General features: G+C 39.7%; 1 protein-coding gene across 1 annotated transcript in view; it reads right to left on the bottom strand.

Annotated features, from left to right (window-relative positions):
- Positions 1–548: 548 nt before the first annotated feature.
- LOC111865153 (histone-lysine N-methyltransferase SMYD3) overlaps positions 549–15,598 on the bottom strand; it is a 21,745-nt gene continuing 6,695 nt past the window's right edge. Inside the window, exons 5-9 of the mRNA XM_023852925.2 lie at positions 14,686–14,862; positions 11,259–11,429; positions 10,560–10,686; positions 4,744–4,906; positions 549–1,096 (exon numbers count right to left, since the gene is read on the bottom strand). Coding sequence (XP_023708693.1) covers positions 883–1,096; positions 4,744–4,906; positions 10,560–10,686; positions 11,259–11,429; positions 14,686–14,862 — 852 coding nt within the window. The 3' untranslated portion in view covers positions 549–882. The remainder of the gene's footprint in view (positions 1,097–4,743; positions 4,907–10,559; positions 10,687–11,258; positions 11,430–14,685; positions 14,863–15,598) is intronic.

Genomic DNA, 15,598 nt, shown 5'->3' with positions numbered 1-15,598 from the left:
ACTGAACCTATTTCCATTCTCAGGTATTTTCTACCATTCCTTTAGAATAACAGACAATGGACAAAGTCTAAAAACCCAATAATTCCAAATATTTTCCAAACCTTCATTTTACATATATAGGATCTGCAGTTCCCACATCAGTGGTTATTAAGACTTCTACCTCCTGGGACACAGTGCCGTGTATGAGTAACTGGTGAAGTCAATTACTTCGGAGGAACATGTTTCCTCCATCTTCAGGGCTGAATAAGTCAAGCATGAAACCAGCGTGAAGCAGGTAGCAAGCAGTGACGAGACATGTTCCTCCAAAACGCTGCTTAACTTTCAACAGGCTACACAGTGTTACATCCCAGAAATCAGAGGTCACCATTCATTTTATATATATATGCAGTGCCAAATTTATGTATTGTTGGAAAGGGAGAGTGCTAGGATGGCAAAAAAAAAAAAAAAAAAGGAGATGCAATATAAGTTATGTGTTGTGCTTTCCCATCACTCCCCCATAAATGTCCATGTCATGGTGCTTAAGTACAGGAAAAAGTTAAAAAAAGAACTCAGTCACAGTATTTTATTGAGTAACCAATTACAAATACAGCCTCCTTGATCTATCCTCAGAGCTAGCCTGTCAAACTGATCAGTCTACAGACATACTGTTAATGAATGTAACACCCAGTAAATGCAGATTTAAATTCCTACCTGAATATATGTTTTAAGAGCTCACTTCCTCTACTAGGAAATTTTGAGTGGCCTTTACTTAAATTATCCACAACCAAAATAAACTGGTACTGGTTATTATGTGTGTATTATTACACACTTTTGCAATTCTGGTGACTTATTAGCAATGCCATGTACTAATATTCAACATAAACTTCTTCCATAAGTTTACCTTCATGTTTTGCCCAGTTCACCTTGAGCTTCATTTAACAGTGGCATGAGTTGATCTCGGTACAATGTATGCCGATCCCCATGTGTCACTCTTATCACTTGCTCTGCACTCTTTAACATATCTAATGCTTCACCGAACTTTTTCAAATACAAGTTAATCTTTCCAAGTTTCAAGTAATGAATTCCAAGCAGTGGGTGACATTCTTTGTAGTATTTTCTATAGGAAAGAAAATCAATTGAGATGAGTAGAAATTGTTGTTTCTGGTCAATTTAATAAATATGATTATTAATACAAACAGTTTAATAGCAAATCATGAGAAGCCTGAAACACAATACTTAAAAACATAAAGGCTCAAAGAAGCAAACTATGAAATTTTAAGAACCTTTACTTCATTCACAATCAGAGACTGGAAGAATGTAAAGAACTCACCTTGCCATCAGCAGATTTCTGCTTGGCAGTCAGGTTCTTTGCTATCTGATCTATCATACTGACTGACTCACAGCACAGAAAAATTTAAGAGACAATAACAAAATTCCTGCTCTTATGGAATCCAAATCTTCTTCGGTATGATCAAAAGAGAACATGTCTGGCACTGTTTTGGGCCAGTTTAAATCAGTCAAAATATTCATCATTTTCATCTATGATGCCATTTAACATTACCCTCCCATCTACATGTAGATCTCCCAAGTGGTCCCTTTCACTGAAGTTCTGCGGGCAAAATGTAGTAGCAGCAGTAGTAAGAGTAGTAACAGTAGTTGTAGCAGCAACAGCAGCAACGGTGCTGGTTGTACAGCAACAACAGTGGTGAGTAGTAGTAGTAGTAGTAGTAGTAGTAGTAGTGGTGGTGGTGGTGGTGGTGGTAGTAGTAGTAGTAGATCAACAGCAGTGGTGCTGGTAGTACAGCAACAGCAGTGGTGATGGTGGCAGTAATAAGAGTAGTAACAGTAGTTGTAGCAGCATCAGCAGTGCAGTGGTGGTGGTGGTGGTGGTAGTACAGCAACAGCAGTGGTGATGGTGGCAGTAGTATTAGTAGTAAAAGCACCAGCAACAGTGGTGGCAGTGGTGGTGGTAGAAGATCAACAGCCATGGTGGTGATGGTAGTAGTAGTAATGGCAGAGGCAGTGGCAGTGGTGGTGGTAGTAATGTGATTACATACACTTCAACTAATTATTTCCAGCATAGATACGTCAAAGTAGGAATTATATACTAAAATGTAATTTTTGCTTCATTACAGTATGTACATAAAAGAAAGCATGTTGAATGTAACTACATGGAGACCAGGCAAGTGGTGTCCTTGAGAAAAAAGCACTAAAAATCTATATTAAGGTTGTTTTAGAAAACAGAGAATACACAGACAGAAGAGAAAATCAAGATCTGGAAGAGATCTGTACACACTTGCATAAATATGCATTTATGTTTATGCTGCAAATAACAGAAAGTCATGCTGAAGTACGAGAGTGGTGTCCACAACTGTCTTGTCTTATCCCAGTCATTATCCTTTTATCATAACTGTGGCATGGGCATGAGCAACTACAGAAACAGTAAGTATGAGGAAGACACTACTCTAAGATGATGGTCTGACTGTAGGGCACCACAACATAATAATTAAATGATTAGTGCTAAACAATTTCATGAGGTGAAATATGAATGATACATATGAAATAAATCAGGCTCTAAGAAGACAGACTGAAAAGTAAATTCAGCTAGACCGTGTGCTTTACAAACCAGTATTGTCATGTTTTTTATGGAGTGTAACTATAGGCAGGTTTTGGATGATGAATGGATTTATTGAATTCTTTGATATAGTGCGTGGCTACAATTCACAGTTCACTATTACACATACACCAGTGTCCACAGTCATGTATTCATTATCATTGCTTGGTAGTGGCTTCCAACAGCAGACATTCCCTTTCCTCTGGGTTCTCAAACTGCCCCAGCCTCAGCTACCAGCTTCTAAAAGTAACTGCTCACTATGATTGACCCGCAGTAGTCTTCTCACTAACTCCCAACAACTCATTCATGCCTAACCTGTTCTGCTTAAAACATTTTGGCATGGATTGCACAGAAAACACCATTCCTCTGTTGCAGTGTAATCGCTGCCATGGAAACAGGCTTGTTTGCAGAGTCATTACTTAGCAATGACTGCCAGTCAGATTTCCTGACAGGAGTGAATGGGAAGACGGGTTTCAGGCCGAAAGAAAAGGGGGACTGATCTGGTATACAGATGGTTCCAAGACAAATAAGGGCGCTGGAGCTGCTGTGTACTGCTATGGCACGAGGCGGAAACTTAGTTTCAGCCTTGGGCAGTACACAACAGTATTTCAGGCAGAAGTATATGCCATTAAGGCATGTATTATGGAGAATTCAGACAGGAACTACAGAAATAGGAACATCTACATTCTATCTGACAGCCAGGCTGCACTTAAAGCACTTGACAAACACCTGATCAACTCAAAATTGGTCTGGGATTGCCATCAAACCCTCATGGAAACGGCCAAACATAACAGGGTACAACTGATATGGGTGCCGGGGCATGAGGGTATTGCTGGAAACGAAACAGCAGACCAATTGGCCAAGATTGGAGCTGAACATGCGTTCATAGGACCTGAACCAGTCTGTGGCATCTCTATAGGAGTTGCCAGAAAGGCAATCAGGGACTGGACAAATATGAAGCACAAGAAATACTGGGGATCCTTGACTGGATTCAGGCAAGCAAAGGGACTCATACGAGGACCCTCTACTAAAAGAGCGTAGGAACTGTTGAAGTTAAACAAACCAGCTATGATGGGCGGCAGGACTACTTACAGGACACTGTCACCTGAAAGGACACCTCTTCAAATTGGGACTAAGTAACAGTCCAACATGTGAGGGGTGTCAAAGAGAAAATGAAACAGCCACACATATCCTGTGCGAATGTGAGGCCTCAGTGACTGTGTCACTTGGGTCAATATTTCATGGAACCAAGTGACTATTTCGACGTCCCCACGTACAAAATCCTACACTTCATTCGAAGCGCGGGATTGCTGAGGGGATAATCAGAAGGGGAGGCACAATAGACCACTAAGGTTGCGGTGCAAGGGCCAAGAAGGCCCACCCCTTATACATTCATTCATTCATAGCAATGACTGCTGTTCAGTTTCTTATTTCACAGTCATTGCCTAGCAACAGGTCTACATGCCACAGAACAATACACAATTAGGCTTGATTCCAGTATCACAATCCCTCATCAACTGTAGATTTCATGTACCCACAGTTCTCCACTGTATCTAGTTTCAGTACCTCTATGTGATTTCATATGTTCACACTTACAAACTTGTATACACATAAAAAAATCAGTGTCTTCCATATGAAGAGAACCACATTTGCTGGGGCAAGCCTATAATCGGCATCTGAAACCAATTTTCTAGCTTCCATTTTAGTAATGTAGTGTCTTTTTGTAACACTTTTTATGTTTTATATCTAATTCATTTCTACACATATGCATTTCTTGTATTTAGTGAAGGAACAGGAAACTTAGTTGGACTTTGCAACCAAGGCATTTTTCAGGAACATAAACCCTGCAGTTCATGAGGGAATGCTGTAGTAATTTTATATGCCAATTACCTAAAGGAACTCTGAAAATGAAATTACAACTGACTTAAGCTCTGTCTTCTATATGGCAGTGTGTAGCAAGTTATACTCCTCTGAGCCTTTATGCAGGTAAGATCTACTTCACCCAAACATGTGTCTGTATGAATGTCCTTTTTCTCTGTTCCACATACAACCTATGTATAGCAACATGAACTGACTTTCATCAATACAGAAGTGTATGCACAATACTCACACCCATCCAAATGCCCTTACAAAGAAATGGGAGCACTTACTGATATCCTGGAACAAGTTCCTGGCCAAATTCAGCTGCCTTCTCCCACTGTCCCATCTCAATGCTACTCTCAAATGCCAGGTCTAAAACTTTCACATGCAGAAGGTCTAAATTATGAAACAAACCCTGCTGCTTCTTCAAACAAACTTTGCACACATCAAGATCTGAAGAACAGTTAAGGTGATCAGTAATAAATTAATTCATACAAGTGTAAAACATAAAGAGCAAAAATTACCACATTATGCATGTTATTTTCTTTGAAAAGCTCAGCCACTCCATTTGTGCCAGTTTAGTCATGATGTAACATGTGGTCTAGTTAGTTAGTTATTGGAGAGGGTGGGTTTCCCCATGCACTTAGACCTGCATTGGTCCATTGTGCTTCCCTCTATGATTTCTACCAGTCTCTATATCCTACCGGTACTGGTGCTTACCATCAGTCCCGCCCAGCCAGCGAGACCGGCTCTACTAGCTGAGAGGTATCTATAATGCTTCCCCCATCTACCAGAGGTATTAGAGACTGCTGTTGGGCGGGAAACGTCCGTAATTTGGCTCAGTGACCTCCTTTGGAGATATGAGGTTCTTTTACGTGCCGTAAAGCTACGACACGGGACCCACGGCTTAAAGTCCCTACCGGAGGACTTGTTCCCTGAATTTTTCCGCCCTTAAAAATTTGACGACCTCCGCCAGGTATTTGAACCCACGTACTATGAGTCATGAGGTGGGAACGTTACCTGTAGACTACGGAGGCCGCTAACACGTGGTCTAAAATGTTACAGACCAATTCTGTCATCTTAAGTTATCATTTTTAAACCCTTATCATTATTTTTATCAGAAGCATAACAATTTATGCTCTGATAATTTGGAAATGTCCTTAAAATAACTGTACCCTAACCATTATAATTCAGCCACTGGCTTAAACTGCAAGTCAAAGGAGATATAATATTGTATGGCACTTCAATGCACAAAATGATAGCTACTGCAGACTCAAATCCAACTTGCTTTTCAGCCAACTGCTTTCATGGAAAATCTGTCAATGGAGCCAGAAAATATGACATTAAAACAACAACATTTTTGCAATCCTTTAAAGAGATAAATAAACTTGTCATTCAAAATATATCAACAAATAATTTGCAGAAAGGTGTTTTCAGAAGCACAACAGCATAAATTACAAGGTAATGTGTGATAAGCAAGCATTTTACCCTTTTGATGCATACGAGGGGGGACCCAAAAATAACCGGAAATGACCTGTTGCGCGCACATGCTTTGTAGTTACGAGTTGTGCTGCTAGGTGGTGTTAGCTGGGGTCTCCTGCGACTGTTAGTGAGCTGGCGTCAGTCTGAGTTAAGTGGCTTGTCTGTGGTGCTCTGTTTTGTGCGTTCCTGTTTCAACCCTTTGGGGATTAGTGAGATGGCCGACCAGAAGGAACAAAGAGTGTGCGTGAAATTTTGCTTTCTGTTAGGGAAAACTGCACTTCACTCTTCAAGTCGCAGCAAACATTCACGCGGTTTTCTCTTTGGTCATCTCCGAGCAAGTGAGGAACAAATTTTGCAGACACCCGTCTCATGTGCAAACCTTCGGTTAAAATTCGCTGGACTGTGCTCCATGAGATGTTCGTTTCCTCAAAAAGTTGGTCAATGGTCTTTCGACGATCTTCATCAATTTCATGCACACTCTTTGTTCCTTCTGGTCGGCCATCTCACTAATCCCCAAAGGGTTGAAACAGGAACGCACACAACAGAGCAACACAGACAAACCACTTAACTCAGACTGACGCCAGCTCACTAACAGTCGCGGGAGACACCCAGCTAACACCACCTAACAGCACAACTCGTAACTACAAAGCATGCGCTCGCAACAGGTCGTTTCCGGTTATTTTTGGGTCCCCCCTCGTACAGAAGTACAAAATCAGAACACTTCAAACTGGCACTTTTCATGCTGATGGAACAGTACATTTAATCAATTCAAACATAATAATATAGTAGTAATCAAAGGCATTCCTTAGCTTCACTAATTCTGTTCTGTGTGTTACAGCAACATCCACTGCTTGGAGTATAAGGAAGACATAACATAATATTAATCAAAGACAGAAAGTGTGACTGTTAGCAGTTGGTAACAAGCCACGCAGAATGATACACATAACTATCCATCTCTGAAACTGCGGTTACGTGTATTTTCAATTATCCACCAATATTTCTATTACATGGGTTGTTCTATAGCAAAGAACAAAGGTTTTTATATACACAGGCAGAACTAGCCACTTTTGTGCCTGGGTCCTAATGTTATGTATGCCCTTTAATGTGAGGTCCATGAACCAGCCAGATAAGCGATAGCCTTGAGCTGGAAAAGGTTTTCAAAGTTTGCAGGAACCAATGAGGCCAACAAATTTCCAACCAAATAATAAACACATAGATATAGCTCTCTTTCACTTTGTTCATAGTTCACAGTCCAATTCACATAGAAAAAATTTATTTCTAATCCATAAATCAGAGATAAAGATGGAATATAAGGCACATATGTATTTTTACCCATTCGTTTCCTCCTCTTCCACAACAAAGAAGACAAAAAGAGTTGAATGTGCAATAACAACCATAGTGTGTCTCAAAAATGTATCCAAGAAACTTAATGCTTGTGATTAGATTGGAGACATAAAAACTGAAAACAAGAATTCTTACTTCTATCTGGCTGCTTCCTACAGATTTACAAAACTGTTAAATTTATAACATGACACAATGGATGCCTCATAAAACAAGCTAACATGATATGTCTTGAAAACTGTAAGATAGATATTTACACTAATAACATATGACTAGAGTCAGATATCCCTTATCTGTTTTTAAATATGCAGGTAAGTCAATAAGTAAGCTACAAATGAATATAGAACTTAAACAAATAACAGTACTGATTTGAAAAATGATTTTATCTCTCAGCATTGAGGCACTGGTCCCATAATTTCACAAGCCCCTGAAAACCAGTAGCATAAAATTCTTTGGGCAGCTGTCAGAACCAGGCAGTGACTTCCCTTGCTACAGCTAGCTTCATCGTAGGGAAAATGTTTAGCCGAAAGATGATGTTTAAGAGGGCCGAATAAATGGAAGTCGCTTGGAGCAAGATCGGGGCTATATGGAGGAAGCTCGAGGACTTCCCACTTGAAATTTTGCAGCGTCTTATTTGTCTTGTTGGCAGTATGGGGAAGCGCATTGTCATGCAAGAGCAACACGCCTTTGGTGAGGAGTCCTGGTCACTTCCGTTGAATGGACTTACGAAATTTCCTGCGGATGTTACGGAAGGAGTCGGCATTTACAGCATTTGTTTGGCCCTCTTAAACATCATCTTTTGGCTGAACACTTTCCCGATGATAAAGCTGTAGCAAGGGAAGTCACCGCCTGGTTCCGACAGCAGCCAAAAGAATATTATGCTGCTGGTTTTCAGGGGCTTGTGAAACGATGGGACAAGTGCCTCAATGTACAGGGAGATTTTGTTGAGAAATAATGGCATTTTTGAAATCAGTACTCTTATTTGTTTAAGTTCTATATCCAGTTGTAACTTACTTATTGACTTAACCTCGTATATATGAAACATGTACCAAACTTAAAAAAAGTAAATGTGAAATACATGTTGTAGCCATACCACTGACACCACCAGCTTTATTTGTAATCAATATTTCTTTTTAGAGTAATTATACACAAGATGTAGCAAGGAACACTCAAGGGTGACTTAGCCCGATTCTTGGTTTCAAGAATAGGGCCTGCTTCACTGCTACGAAGACCAGACAGGAAGCACCCCGCAGAGTTTTCCTGGAAATTCAGTTAGAAAGTTGACCGGCGGGATCCTTTGGTAAAGTTACACTTGACAGGTTATGAACCCCGTAAGTCAAAAGTGGGAAGGCCAGCAACCCATGCTACTGGTATAATTTTTCAAGCAGCTGTCAAAAACGACGTTAGGACTTTAAGGTCCAAAGTCCCAAATTAAAGTTATGTGATTGGAACAGTGAGAATTATGGTTAACTCCCTAAATTCGAATTGTTCCAATCAGCAGAAATTAGGGTAGTAACTTGGAGGCGGAGCTGAAGCCGTGAAGATTTCTTGCTTCGAAGCAGGGTCAGTCTGCGAGAGGAGTCTCTGAACAACACTCCAAGTGTACAGCCGAAATTATGTTTAAGTGTTTGCAGGAACAATCTCTGGATAACTCTTCTAAATTTAACGTGAAATTTTCTTTGTGCTAAAAGTATACGTGAAAGTGCAATTCTAGGGGTTGTGCTAAAAGAAACAGCCACTAACTAACTAGCCAGGGATCCGGTCGCCAACGTTGGAGAGATTTCCAGGTGTTTTAAGGAAGTGCAACAAGTGCTATTAAATGTACGTGTGTAGCAAGATTGGCTAATTAAACAGTGTGTGTTAGTGCCTACCTAAAACACTCTTCTCTTTCCCGCTGACGCGAGGCCCGTATTCACCCTGAGACCGAATCTCATCGCTCCAGTGAGAACGCGGTACCTAGCACCTGTAGTTTCCAGTTCATCCCCCCTTTTCCCCGAAAAGTAAGCCATTACAGTAAGCTTACTGGCGCCCAGCACTCCGATAACCCATACCCCGCAAACTATTATCCACCAGAACAACAAAAGGGGAAACAGAACTGGATAGGAAGGACGCAGCAGCAACCTGCCAACTCGAAGTACCAACAGGTGAGAGGGAACGGCTAGAGGAGCAGAGGCAACCAGCAACCAAAGGGCTCTTCAGAGGACTGCCGGAGAAGGACGGTTAGAAGGAGTGGGACCCAACGCAAAGGGCCTTAACGCACTAGACGGTTAGAATGTACACTTATGCACAAACGTTTATGTTGTGAAATTATATATGAAACAAAACTGGTAGGGTTAGATGCTCGACACTATATTATTCCACCTCCCCCAACAAAAAAAAATAATTGCAAAATGATTATTAATTTGTATTACCACTCACACCCTGTCCAGGAGTGGAAACAATTTTACATTAGGCCTATAATGAGGAACTCAAATGTTGTATCAGAATGATTATATATCCTAAAGCTCCCAATATCAGCAGATTAACAATCAGCACTCTATTTTCTCCTGTGAGTTTCTTTGTAGACCAGACAAATTTCTCTTGATGACTAAACACTATGCCATACTTTGCCCATTTCTGACCCAGTGGCTAAAATAGGTGAACTTATTCAATTCATTCAAAATATCTGTGTTTACATTACCATCAGTTTCTAGCAAACAAAGAGAAGAGTTAAACTACCACAAATATCTCAGTATCATCCATCACTCTAGTCATGACTCTCGCCTAAACGTAAGAAATGTCAGGTGCTCATGAAATATGTTTACAAATAGTGACTGTCACAAAAATGGAAGGAAGAACCAACAAATAAGAGCATTACCAACTTTAAAGATAAAATTCACAATAACATTTTATATTTTTAAATGGAAATTACTATCTAGACTTCCATTTGGTTCTTTGTTACTACTGATATTTTCAGGTTTGCAGTTTTATATAGCTGCCATTTCTTTCTTTTTTGTTAAAATATGCAATAATGATGGCAAAGTACTTCAATTCATTCATGCTAACAGCTAACAAATTAAATACTGGATGTGACAGTTTACAATAAGCATACAGCACCAATGATAAGCTACACAACGATCACAACAGCAAATATACACACTAGACAATGCAGTTCAATGGAGAGGTGTTCATAATAATCATTATGATGAATAAAATTAATGAAGGTCTCAATAAAGCATTGTCTGTATTTCCATGATGATATTATTCCACCATGAGTTTACTGTACTTTTCATACGAAGGATACACGCTATGTCTTTCATGACTTGTAAGTGATGCCTTGTGAACTCCTCGACTTCAAGATACTTCTTATATGTGTCTGCTTTTATGTACACTCCACAGGAAGGGCACGGCTGTGGTAACTGTTCATGATCCTGTAACATAATAATGTGGCATGCAACTGAAATCTTGGTTGATACAAGTATACAGTAAGATCTGACAATTTTTGTACCCATCAACATGTGTCCTCGGCATAAATAAAAGGAAACAGAGTGAGTGCACCATAGCAATGTTAACACAGCACAGAGAGAGAAGGGATCTCTCAACTCTCCATGAAGATTTATGGAAGAAGAGAATTTTCACAAAGTTCATCTCATATAGATGAGAAGACAAGCAGAAAATGGTGACTCATATTATGCCAAGACTTCATCTGGACTTGTCAAGACAATCACACTTTCCTTTATCACATTTTCTCTTTCCTAAGGTGAACACTGCCTTCAAAGGAAAGAGGTTTCAGCAGGCTGAAGATCTTAAGAAAACCATGATGGCCGAACTGAACACTGTTCATTTGGAGGCCTTTCTGACTATTTTCAAAAACTTTTTAAACAATTCAACAAAACGTACTCCAGTTCGGAGAAAATACTTTTAATATTTACTTGTATCTTTTATTTCTTTTTTCATACCAGTCCTGGAATTTTATTGCCAGACCTTGTATATAATCACATACCTGTTGTTTCACTGAAATCCCTTGGCCACAGTCCTGATTTGGACACAAAATCATATTCGGTGATTGGATGCTGGTGCACAGATTACAGTCACACAGAAAATAATACATGGCCTGAAGTTCTGCCTGTCGATCTTGAGGAAAATTCAGTAAATCAATGTAACTTATGAAAATCTGTAAGAAGAAAAAATACATTCAGACAAAGTCTGCAATGAAACTTCCAGTTCTGTCCATATTTTACATTTGTCTTACTTTTTGTCACACTCTGAGGCTGATGTCAGATACATTATATTGTGTCACTCCTGATCACACACTCTCGTCACATACTGCTCAGCTGGCTTTTTACACCGTTCCCTGTTGCCTCGTGTTACAGTGGTGTTCCCTGTTACGTCACAGTGGGAAGTGCTGTTACGTCACTGCGGGGGAGGAGGGCGGAGTGTTGACTGGCCTGTTACTGTAGCAGCAACAGCGTTCCGATGCTGTTACGTCCCTGCTGGTGGGGGAAGGGGTGTCCTGCATAGTGCAAATACATCACACTGCTCCCTCCTTAAGGTGGTTTGTCCCGAATAGCCTAACGGTTCATCCCTGTTCCTTTTCTTTGAAGGCTGTTCTTACAACATCTCCTTTTTGTCCAGCTACTCCTCCTGCAGTGACTATTCTCCAGCCGTTACATCCATGGCCCAGCGTTTGTGAGTCCCATTGTTTCACATTCACTCATCACTTTCATCCATCGCATATTCATTCTCGCTGTGGAGGCTGGTATTTCTATGTTAGCGGCTCCTCCTCTGCTTGAAGTATCTTTTTTCCATTTTGGAGGGGGTCCACCACTCCACAAGTTCCATTTCCTCATTTTCGGCAAACCACTGGAAATTCCTACTGCTCGCTTCACGATTTCCAGCTTTAGTGTCTTCTTGAGAGTCTTATAGACCGGTCCTATTTTTCCCAGAGGTGATAGATGTCCTGAGCTGCACTATCTGATACTGATCACAGTTGTTCTCTTCTTTCTCTCATATAGTGGCCACTTGCCACCTTGGTCCTTAATTCCATTTTTGCATTCAGGTCTCATTTGATATCTCCTCCCAAGCATCCGTTCTTTTAGGGTTCCTTGTACCACATTGCCATGGCTTTGTTCGTAATGCCTGCATCCTGCACAGCATGTAATCTTCCTTATGGCTGAGGTTACTTCTTTCCGCGATTCACAGTTTCCATGGGTCATAATTTTTCTGAAGATGTTCCTCTTGCGCCATGCGACTGTTGCATGATGAGACATCTTCCTGCAGGCGGCAGCCAACTTCATCCGGGATCCACAATTTCCTTGGGTCAGTTTCTTCGGCTCTCCGCATCACCCTGCAGCTTGCTTCTTACCCCTATGCCTCTTCTTCTGTCCTTTGATCGGTTTCACTACGGCATCTTCGTTGGGGACTTCTTGTTGTTCTACCGCCTCAGGTTTCCTGTCCAGTGAGGTTAGCTGTTCTTCTTCTAGACGTTCCTCCATCTCTTGACAGGCCGATTTTGGCCACTATATCCTTGTGGCTGGTGTCCATATTTTCTCGCATAGCTTTTGTCTTTACTGTGATCGCTTCCGTTTCTGCAGCAATCTTTTCTCGCCAGGCTTTTCTATTGGCGTCCACTTTTTCTTGGTTGCTTCTAATTTCTTCTTTGTCGGTTTTTCTACCGGCGTCCATTTTTGCCACTAGGCACTCGAACAATTTTTCCATATCCATCATGTGGCAGTATAATTCGTTTTAATTTGTGGCATGTTAAAGTTCATAGACCAATTCTGACACCAAATTGTCACGCGTTGGGTGTATGTCATGTGACAGATAACTTCCCACTGTTCTGGATCTAGCAAATTTATTGCACATTCACTCCACACTTATACAATTCACAATTGCTGCCACTGGCAGTATCACAATTACATCCACTGCTCTCGGCGACTTCACGATCCGCACTGTCACTCCTGATCACACACTCTCATCACATACTGCTCAGCCGGCTTTTTATACTGTTCCTTGTTGCCTGTTACATCACAGTGGGAAGTGCTGTTACGTCACCGCGGGGGAGGGGGGCACAGTGTTGAATGGCCTGTTACCGTAGCAGCGACAGCGCTCCGATGCTGTTACGTCACCGCTGGCGGGGAAGGGGGTGTCCTGCATAGTGCAAATACATCACGATATCATACACAGCCTAAAATAATCTCACTGCCATACTTAGGTTGATTGAGGCATATGCCAGTTTTGAGTATACATATTTTCCAGTTTCTCCACGATTTTGGTCTTGATATTCATTTATGTCTAACACAAATCTTGCAGATGCACAATAAAAACTTGTGTGTGTGTATTGCATAGCATATCTCTCTAAAATAAAATTAATTCCTTTACTTCAAACTGTTCTTTCTTTGTGTATTTCTTCATTAAAAAGGCAATCAAAAGAAAAACAAATCAGTTTCATTACATTGCAGACAAATATCTACTACTGCAAAGCTATTCATTCTATCCAGAGGCAGAAATTTCTTTTCCCTTATTTCATTAAATATTCAATAAACTGGAGAGTCACAGATAAAAGCTGTATATATTAATGAGCACTAACTTATGTTATCAACATTTCTGTGAGGTGAGGTAATGTGCCATTTCTGGGGGATGGAGAACCTATTACTGTAATTTGTGGCTTTCTGGCAGTCAACACAGCGATAAAAAATAAAAAAAAATCTAATTGTTTAGATTGGTTTTATATAATAACTGTTACATGTTTTGGTCCATATTTGGGACAACCTTCAGGCAGTTTTATTAAATACATCTCACGTTATTGAAATATCATAATATGTATCCACATTAGTGTGGATCATAATCATAATACACATAATTATTACTAAAACTATGAAAATTTTTAAATTTTAAAAATTCTCTCATAATTACAATGTAAAATTCTATTTTATCTGTTATGTATTGTAGGTGGCGTTTATCATCCACGGTTTGCTGTTCTGTTTATATGTTTTTGGTGCTATTCATGTATAATATTATTATTAGTTTTCAGTTTTTATAAATGTTTCATCTTACCTTCTATGAGTGATTGAGCTTTTTCTCTTTAGAGTGTGTTGTGACCTTCTTGTACTGACCATAAGTTTGATTACAGCTTCATGCAAAGTAGGTTTTATATTTGAGATAAGAATCAGAATTAAATATACTCAAGTTAGAGGCAGGCTGATGGACAGACATGACTTTCCCATTATGTACTCTTGTCTTACACTCTGTGTATACAAATTAATACATTGTACCTATATACAGATCTTCACAGCATTTATAAAAATGTCCTACAATGAGAGCAATGAATATATGTAAAACTTTAGCCTAGGTCAGCCTGTACTCACCAGATAAAGGACTAAAAACCTCTGATACCTAATAACACCTTTTGGTATTATGTATAAACATACCTTTTCCCAATCCAATACAGGCATATCTTTCACAGCACGAATATGAATGATAATCCCCTCAAACACAGCAACCGCATTGGGATCACAAGAATGGTCTATCACAGAGCAACCCAGATAGATTCCAGTACCGATACTCATCATTTCAGGATCCAGGATGTTAAAACCATTCACACACATCTGCACAAAGCATTAAACTTTTTAATTAAATATTAACTACATGGAGATTTAAAAACTTGTAGTGAACAATACACAACCACACATATTGTTAACTGACAACAGATGTGATCCAAAGATGCAAACAATAGGAAAGATAACAATTACAAAGATGAAGAAATGAAGAAAAATTCAATTCATGTAATTTATCAGTTTTGCACAACATTTACATTCCTCAAAAAAAAAAAATGGGTTGTGGTGAGCCAGTTAAGCCTGCCTGGTATGAATTCAGCACGTATCACTGAAAAACTAGTCAGCATTTCCAGCTTTCAAATTACAGTCAACTCTCAATAATCCGGGATAATGGTGGGGATGGAAATCACGATTAATCGAAAACCCGGTTAAGACAAATTTTATTAAAAGTAGTACTGTAATACTGTACCTTCATAATACTATAGGCCTACCTGTATTTAAATTTATTCAACCTCATTTTTATGTCATCTCATGGCCTATTTAATACTTTTTTTACATTACACTGAAATATGAATTAGTTATTTCAATCACAGTCTTCAACAACATCCAACATTTTTTACGAATATTCACACTTAACACTTAAAAAAATTAATATTGTCGTTTACTTTTTCGCAGCATTTTCCTTTTAACACAACACACTTCCTTTTACACCCTGACATTTTGCTAACGCACTTGAAGATCGATGCAAAGAAACTAACTGGGGCAGAGTATCTATCCTTGAAACTTT

The sequence above is a fragment of the Cryptotermes secundus genome, unplaced genomic scaffold (assembly GCF_002891405.2).
Source record: "Cryptotermes secundus unplaced genomic scaffold, Csec_1.0 scaffold178, whole genome shotgun sequence".
Taxonomy (NCBI): domain Eukaryota; kingdom Metazoa; phylum Arthropoda; class Insecta; order Blattodea; family Kalotermitidae; genus Cryptotermes; species Cryptotermes secundus.
The sequence above is the reverse complement of the archived record's forward strand: the minus strand, read 5'-3'. Positions and strand labels throughout refer to the sequence as shown.